Source organism: Sinocyclocheilus rhinocerous, unplaced genomic scaffold (genome assembly GCF_001515625.1).
Source record: "Sinocyclocheilus rhinocerous isolate Xijiao unplaced genomic scaffold, SAMN03320098_v1.1 scaffold2801, whole genome shotgun sequence".
In the NCBI taxonomy this organism is placed as follows: Eukaryota; Metazoa; Chordata; class Actinopteri; order Cypriniformes; family Cyprinidae; genus Sinocyclocheilus; species Sinocyclocheilus rhinocerous.
Genome location: NW_015659952.1, coordinates 19133 through 28096, shown reverse-complemented (window position 1 = coordinate 28096; position 8964 = coordinate 19133). Strand labels below are relative to the sequence as shown.

Below are 8964 nucleotides of genomic sequence, written 5' to 3'. Positions count from 1 at the left end.
TGTTTACATTTATACTTTTTTATGGTACACTACTGAATGGCAAAGTTGCAAGTTCAATAAAATGTTCTTTAAAATTGTTGATTTTTTGGTGGGAATTTAATTGTTTAGATTAATCGATAAATTAGTCGACAGATTAATCGAAATAAAAATAGTAATTAGTGGCAGCCCTAATCTACTTGTTTTCTTTTTATTTTATGTGTGTGTGTGTCTCTGTGTGTGTTTGTGTGTGTGTGTGTGTCTCTGCGTGTGTGTGTCTCTGTGTGTGTGTGTGTGTGTGTGTGTGTGTGTCTCTGTCTGTGTGTGTGTGTGTGTGCAGGCAGCTCTGCAGAAGGTGAAGGTTCTGGAGCAAAGCGTGGAGTCGGAGCGCGCCGCACACCTGCAGTCTAAATTCAACTCTGAGATCATCCAGGTAACACAGGTGTGTTTATGTACGTACACGCTCAGTCAGACTGCAGCTGATCTGTGTGTGTGTGTGTGTGTAGATGAGGATGAGGGATCTAGATGAGGCTCTGGAGGTGGAGAAGAACAGTCACACTGAGGTCTCGTCGCGTCTGGAGCTCCTGAAGCAGAAGTGTGGAGAGCTGGAGAGAGTGTATGATCACGAGAGAGACAAATCACGCGACACGAGCGACAAACTCACACAGTAAGATCTCGTCTGAATTTTCAGCATCATTCAGTCCAATCCAGTCTTCAGTGTCGTGTGATCCTTCAGAAATCATTCTAATATGCTGATATGATTGATTATATAATATTATACATATTATAATTGGGCTGTCAGTTTAACACGTTAACTTAATTAGTTATGAAAAAATAACGCGATTAAAATATTTTAACGCAGTTAACGCACTGGCCCTGCCCCCAGACTTGTATGTCATCTTACATTTCATACAGTTGACTGTTGACAAATATGATGCAGGGCAAAAACTCCATAAATGCAGTTATGCCTTAAAATTTAAGATATTGGGGCAAAAATGCTCCTGTATGAGTTTTTGTCTCATATTTATATCATATGATGAGAGATATCAGATATCACACGAGCAGCGAGATTTTACACAACAGTTGAGAAAATAAGAAGTTAATATTGTGTTATATTTTAAACACAATATTGTCTGTTTTTGCTGTTTTGCCAACAAAAATATTACCTGTAAAGCCACAGTCTCCGACAGGGCCGGAGTGGGACTCACTTTCAGCCCTGGAGTTTCATGCCCACTTTTTTCTTTTTCTTTTTTAATCTATTATTCGCTCGCATATCTCCTACAACTGAGTTGTTTTTTTTTAGCAAGGTGCCACTGTCAGGGAGTCAAAAGATAATTACATCATCAAGGTTGCCAATTAAACTGTGAAATTACAAATGGCATGGAATTTGAAAGCATAACAAGTGAAGGTCTATGAAACGTCAGTCAATAAAGCATTTTTTTAAACAATGGCACTTAAAGTTTTGAACTAAAATATATTTTCAACCATATAGCCTGTGAATTAATTAAAATTCATTCATTCGGTTGCTTACAATATAATGAAGTCCAAGTTTAAGAATATAGCCTAGGCCTACACTATTTTTTTTTCCCAATGTATTTTTTTCTCTCTCTATTTAACAGCATTAACTTACAATGAAATACGTCTTCGTTCAGGTAGACTGAATGTTTTCCTGCCTTGCTAAATGTTGGGCTCATGATCAATAAGTTGCATTCGCCCAAACTGATTTTGTAAAATCAAAACGCGGACAGTGAACTTGGGTGCAGTCGCGCTCGCTGTGAAGCGGGATCAGCCGGTAGAGGATGCCGCTTGGTCTTAAAGCCTTCCTCAAACGCCTACGTTCACAAATAACAATGATTTTCGCAAAGAGAATGATTAATTATCAATTGAGAATTTGTTATTATTATGGACTGCGAGAAAATAATAAATAAAAGAGTAGGGCTGCTGTGAGTGCAGGCAGCATATTTCAACCCAGTAGCATTACAACACACCGGCCCTCGCGGCCAAAAAACAGGCCGGCCCACCGGCGGTGCTCCCGATTAGCCAATCCGGGCCTGGTCTCCGAGCAACACAGCAGTGATTCTTTTATGAAACCCATTCATAAAGTGAGCCGTTTACTGAATTCCTGAATGAATCAGTCATTTGAACAAATCGAATGAATGAATGACTCAGAAAGACATTTACCGCCACCTGCTGGCAGTTTTAGTTTTTTATTTAGAGTGTTATTTCATTTTTTTTTTTTTATTTAAAGGGATAGTTCACCCAAAAAAATTTAATTATGTCATTATTTACTCAAACCTGAATGACTTTACTTTTGACTTTTGTGGAAAAGGTATTTTGAAGACTGTTGGTAACAAAGCTGTTTGGTTACCAATGACTTCCACTGCATGAATGAAAAAAACTTAGATGTTTCTCAGATTATCTTCTTTTATGTTCCATAGTTTATGTTGGGCCGTTGTAGCCTAAACGTTTATATGTAAAAAGTTTTATGTCGAATCAGGTAAAATATTTATTTTTAAAGCTTTCTATTAGTAATGTCTACTTAATACTTTCTCATTTAACACAAAAATAGCTTTATATAATCTTTTGGGGGTATTTTCACTGTCAAATGTAATTTGCGAAAAATTAGATTAATTAATCAACACATCATGTAATTATATTAAAATTTTTAATCGACTGACAGCCCTTATTATAACATAAAATAGAAAGTAATATAAAAATTATATAAAATTAGTATTGTTTTATACTTCATATGATATGTAACCTGATTTAATTTGATTGTTTTATTATTGTAAAGTAGAAAGTATTTTTTCTGTTGACTGTTGTGATGCTGGTATCCGTGTTTGGAATCATATTTTATGGACGTGATGTTGGTGTGCTCAGGTTGGAGAAGGACTTCTTGACCATGAAAACTGATCTGATTGGTCAGCTGAATCAGGAGAAGGCTGCATCTGCTGAGCTGATTGGACAGTTAGAGGAGGAAAGGGCGGAGTCAGGGAAGCTGTCAGTCAAACTGCAGGAGCAGGAGAAAGTTTGGACAGAGAGACAACAGGAAATCAGCCGGGTAAAAACACGCAGATGTCTCTCTCAAATCTGCTAAAGACATTTTTTTTAGATATATTAGTGACATCGTACAACGGCGTTTTACAAAAAAAAAATAAAAGATTACGAGATTAAAGTCGGAATGTTTTGAGATTAAATAAAATACTACGAGAATAAAGTCTAAATACTACGAGAATAAAGTCGAAATACTACGAGAATAAAGTTGAAATGTTTCGCAAATAAAGTCGGAATGTTTCGCGAATAAAGTTGGAATGTTTCGCGAATAAAGTCGGAATACTATGAGAATAATGTCGAAATGTTTCGAGAATAAAGGCGAAATGTTTCGAGAATAAAGTCGGAATACTACGAGAATAAAGTCGGAATACTATCGGAATACTACGAGAATAATGTCGAAATGTTTCGAGAATAAAGGCGAAATGTTTCGAGAATAAAGTCTGAATACTACGAGAATAAAGTCGGAATACTATCGGAATACTACGATAATAAAGTCGGAATACTACGAGAATAAAGTCGGAATACTATCGGAATACTACGAGAATAATGTCGAAATGTTTCGAGAATAAAGGCGAAATGTTTCGAGAATAAAGTCTGAATACTACGAGAATAAAGTCGGAATACTATCGGAATACTACGATAATAAAGTCGGAATACTACGAGAATAAAGTCGGAATACTATGAGAATAAAGGTGGAATGTTTTGCGAATAAAGTCGGAATACTACGAGAATAAAGTCGAGTTGATTCGGACCCTGTTTGTGTGTGTTTTAGGCTCTGGTGTGTGTGCAGCAGTCCTATGAGACTCTGTTGAGTGATCTTGATCATGTGGTACAGCAGTATCAGCAGCAGGGGGCGACACACGCTCAAAACACAGGTCAGGAGGAACAGGATTTATGAACTTCACTTCAAATGAAGCACTATATAAATAAAGCTGACTTGAATTGAAGGTGTTTTACGGTGTGTGTGTGTGTTTGTGTGTGTGTGTGTGTGTGTTATAGAGGAAGGAGGTAAACACAAAGCATCTGCTCTAATGGACATTCTGCGGAAAACCCTACACTACTACAACACACAGGTACAGCATTAAACTGTAATAATAATGCATATTTTATAGGACAGAGACACTGATTAAGGAATAAACTGGCAAACGCTTTGTCACAAGCACATTTGGATAAAGATTTGGCTGGATGTTAACGCAGTGTATGAGCTCATGAGCTTTATTTGGTTGTTCTTGAGCTCACGCGTCTAAATCATGCAGATATTTTAATGTGAATTGTTCAGTGTTTGGTGCCATGTCTTAAATTAATGGCATTGCATCTTGAATAAATTTTGCAGTTATTGTTATAGGATTGTTGTTTTGCTGTGCTATTTTTTTGTTTTTTGTTGTTGTTGTTGACGTTCTTGAGGTTTGTGTGTCCAGTATTGAGGTCTGTGTTTTAAAAATCTGTCCCACATATCTTTGCTTTGTAAGATGATTGCTCCTTCAGAAACACAGATTGCATAGATATTAATCTATATATGGTGTTAATAATGAGAAATTTGTTGTGCATGAAGTCTGTAGTTGCTGTGACACATTTATTGGCTGAATGAGGCATTTTGCATTTAGTGAACTAATAAATTCAAACTGATAAAACAGTTACTGAGGATGATTCTGAATTCATATTATGCAATATACAATTGTGTTTTAATATTAATAATAACTGTAATATTATTATTTTTTAGTCTGTAAAGCTGCTTTGAAACTAATTGTATTGTGATTTGATGATTAAGATAGTAGTTGAGAGAACATAAAAATCTGAATGCATGTTGAATTTTCTTAACTGATTATTTTGGTTTTTTCTTATGTTTTTGTTGTTGTTGTTGTTTTTTGTGATCGGCAGCTCGCCCCTTAGCTATTTTTAGCATAGAGTATTTTAGTTATTATTTCTGTTTTGTTTTTTTTTTGTATATATTTTTCTTAAATTGTAGTTAAAGTTTTAGTAATTCTGTTGTGGTTTTTTTTATTCATTTTAAAAATGTCTTTATATATATTTTTTGTTTTATTTCAGTGTTAGTTGTACTTCCAGTTAAACTAAATGAAAATGAGAATCGTTGATGCAACTAGCTGAAATGAAGTAAATTTAAGGGTTTTTTATATTTTATTTTATTTCAGTTCAAGTTTATTTATTTAAAGTAACAGAAATGTTTTGTATAGTTTTAGTTAACTATAATAATACAGGCTTACTTTTTGCTGTAATAAATTATGTTGAATTTACGTGTGTGTGTGCGTGTGCGTGTGTGTGCGTGCATGTGTGTGCGTGCGTGTGTGTGTGTGTGCGTGCGTGTGTGTGTGTGTGTAGTTGCAGGAGTCTGTGATTGTGATGCAGAAGTTGAATCATGAGGTCAGACAGAAGGATGAAACGATCACTGATCTCCAGAGGAACATGCAGGTGATCGACAGATATTATTCAGGATGTAGATGAGTAAATGATTTATACTCCAATAATATGTCTTAGTAAGATGAGATTGAAATGATCCAAACATACTGTATAATGCAATGCAATCCGATGATGATTAAGAGATGAAGAAACAAACGCTCCTCAAAAGATCCTGAGGATCAGATTTGAGACTCTAAAAAATGATTGATGGAGAATCAAGTAAAGCTGAGCTGCTTCAGTCCAGTAAGTGTTCATCTGGAGATATTACTGCAGTTATTCTGACGCTTACTTGATCAAAATCAGTCAAGATTTGACACGTGAAGCTCCAGCTGAAGCTGGACGTTTGTACAATTACACTAAAAGAGCTTTTACTGGATAAAACACTCTAAACTATCAATCAGACGACAGAAGACATGAGGAGATTGAGTGTGAAACAGCAGAGTGTGATCATTTAGAGCTTTAGAAACTCAATAAAATGTGATGCAGTGTCTTTATAGGGTTAATCTGGTTTCTGTGTGTCTGCAGGAGTGTGAGGCTCGTGGCGTGTGTGTAAATGAAGAGGTGAAGCGTTTGCGTGTGTGTGTCGCAAACGCCGCAGCTGATCTGCGCAGCCTCAAAACACAACACACAAACACACAAACACAGATGAACAAACTCCAGCAGCAACATCACAACGACTTCCAGGTACACACTCACACACACTCACACACACTATATATATACACACACACACTATACACACATACACACTATATACATACACACTATACACACTATATACACACACAGACTATACACACACACACACACTATACACACTATATACACACACTATACACACACACACCCTATACACACTCACACACAAACACACACTATACACACTATATACACACACACACACACACACACCCTATACACACCATACACACCCTATACACACCATACACACCCTATACACACCATACACACCCTATACACACCATACACACCCTATACACACCATACACACCCTATACACACCATACACACCCTATACACACCATACACACCCTATACACACCATACACACCCTATACACACCATACACACCCTATACACACCATACACACCCTATACACACCATACACACTATATACACACACACCCTATATACACACATACACACACACTATATACACACACACAATACACATACACGCGCACACACACTATATACACACACACACACTATATACTCACGCACACACACTACACACAGACTATACACACTACACACACACACACACACACACACTCTCTCTCACTCTCACTCTCACACACACACACACACACACGCACTCTCTTTCTCTCTCACACACACACACAACCACACACACGCACTCTTTCTCACACACACACACATGCACTCTCTCTCACACACACACACACACGCACACATGCACTCTCTCACACACACGCACACATGCACTCTCTCACACACACACATGCACGCTCTCTCTCACACACACAAACACGCACACATGCACTCTCTCTCACACACACACACTCACCCACACACACGCACTCTCTCTCTCACACACACACGCACACAGGAAGTGAGCGTGACACTGTTTGCAGTGCTTGATATCATTAGTATGCTATTATTGGTAAATCTGACTGTGATTCTTGTGTTTAGGAGAAACTGACGTTCCTCCACACGCTGTATCAGCGTCTGCTCGCCGGATGTGTGCTGATGACGCCGCCGCACAGCATGCTGGGTAGCTTCTCATGGGCGGAGCTTAGCATCGTGGTGCAGGAGCACGTGGACAGGCTGACCTCTGACCTCTCCGCAGCCAATCAGAAGGTGAGAAGGGGCTTATGGTAAAGATTTGCTGTGGAACTGTCGAGAGGTTGTGTAGAAGTGTGTAGCTGTAACATGTGTGTGTGTTTCAGGTGTCACGCCTAGAGAGTGTGTGTGAGGGGAAGTCAGCTGCGCTGGACAGTGTGAGCACACAACTGAGACAGAGAGAGGAGAGCTGGAGCAAACAGAGAGAAGATCTCAGCACACAAAACACACACCTCAACAACCAGCTACAGCTCAAGATACAGGTACACACACACACACACACACACATTCACACACCTACACACAACAACAACAGCCAATCACATTACTTTTCTGGTGTTGCATGAACGCGATTGGCTAGCGTCTGCACCAGGGTATTTGCATAAGGCGATCTGATTGGCTGGCGCCTGCTTTGGCGCTTGAAAAGTTTTCAACTTCTGCCGCAAGTAACTTTGTTTCAAGAACCGCAATCCTTTGCAACCAGCTACAGCACAAGATACAGGTACACACACACACACCCACACACATTCACACACCTACACACAACAACAACAGCCAATCACATTACTTTTCTGGTGTTGCATGAACGCGATTGGCTAGCGTCTGCACCAGGGTATTTGCATAAGGCGATCTGATTGGCTGACGCCTGCTTTGGCGCTTGAAAAGTTTTCAACTTCTGCCACAAGTAACTTTGTTTCAAGAACCGCAATCCTTTGTAGAAGTCTGTGGCAGTTCAAGCAGCAAGTAGATTCCATGAGAGGCATTTTCTTTCTCGTCTGTTTGAATGTAGGCAGCTGTTTCCCGTCTCCAGAATGTAAGCTGCTGGCAGTGGGAGGCAAAGAGTCTTCTTTTTCGTAGTATTATTCCAGTCCCGAAGAGTTTTTAGTTTAGTGTTTGTGCCAAAAATGTGTTGTTTGAGCACTGTGCTGATCTGCTGAAGTTAAAATCTTAGAAAAATCCACACACACACTCTCACACACACTCACACTCACTCACACACACACTCGCACAGACACACACACACACACCACTCTCACACACACACACACACACAAACACACACACACTCACTCTCACACTCACTCACAGACATACACACAGACACACACACGCTCACTCTCAGCACACACACACGCACGAATTGATAAAATTCAAACGATACCCAACCCTATATGCTAGTGTCTCTCTCTCTCTCTCAGGATGTCAGCAGGCAGCTGCAGCAGGCCGAGGGGCGTGTCCGCTCTCTGGAGCGCGCTCAGTGCGAGCAGGAACAGGATTTTGGAAGTCCAGCAAGTAACTTTGTTTCAAGAACCGCAATCCTTTGTAGAAGTCCGTGGCAGTTCATGCAGCAAGTAGATTCAACAGGAGGCATTTTCTCTCTCGTCTGTTTGAATGTAGACAGCTGTGTTTTCCTGTCTCCGGAATGTAAGCTGCTGGCAGTGGGAGGCAAAGAGTCTTCTTTTTCGTAGTATTATTCCAGTCCCGAAGAGTTTTTAGTTTAGTGTTTGTGCCAAAAATGTGTTGTTTGAGCACTGTGCTGATCTGCTGAAGTTAAAATCTTAGAAAAATCTTGAAAAATACATAAACGGAGAGCAAAGCACGGAGCAGTAAGCAAGAGCGTCTGAACGGTAGCGAAGCCAGAAGTAATCCCTACACACACACACACACACACACACAGACACGCACACTCT

The 8964-nt window shown here is 39.4% G+C and overlaps 1 protein-coding gene across 2 annotated transcripts in view; it reads left to right on the top strand.

Moving 5' to 3' along the window:
• Positions 1-8964, top strand: part of ccdc171 (coiled-coil domain containing 171) — a 26628-nt gene that overhangs the window by 2450 nt on the left and 15214 nt on the right. For both annotated transcript variants that reach the window (XM_016533691.1, XM_016533693.1), the window contains exons 3-11: positions 317-409; positions 483-643; positions 2857-3037; positions 3803-3905; positions 4030-4103; positions 5368-5457; positions 5971-6129; positions 7124-7291; positions 7381-7536. In XM_016533691.1, coding sequence (XP_016389177.1) covers positions 317-409; positions 483-643; positions 2857-3037; positions 3803-3905; positions 4030-4103; positions 5368-5457; positions 5971-6129; positions 7124-7291; positions 7381-7536 — 1185 coding nt within the window. The remainder of the gene's footprint in view (positions 1-316; positions 410-482; positions 644-2856; positions 3038-3802; positions 3906-4029; positions 4104-5367; positions 5458-5970; positions 6130-7123; positions 7292-7380; positions 7537-8964) is intronic.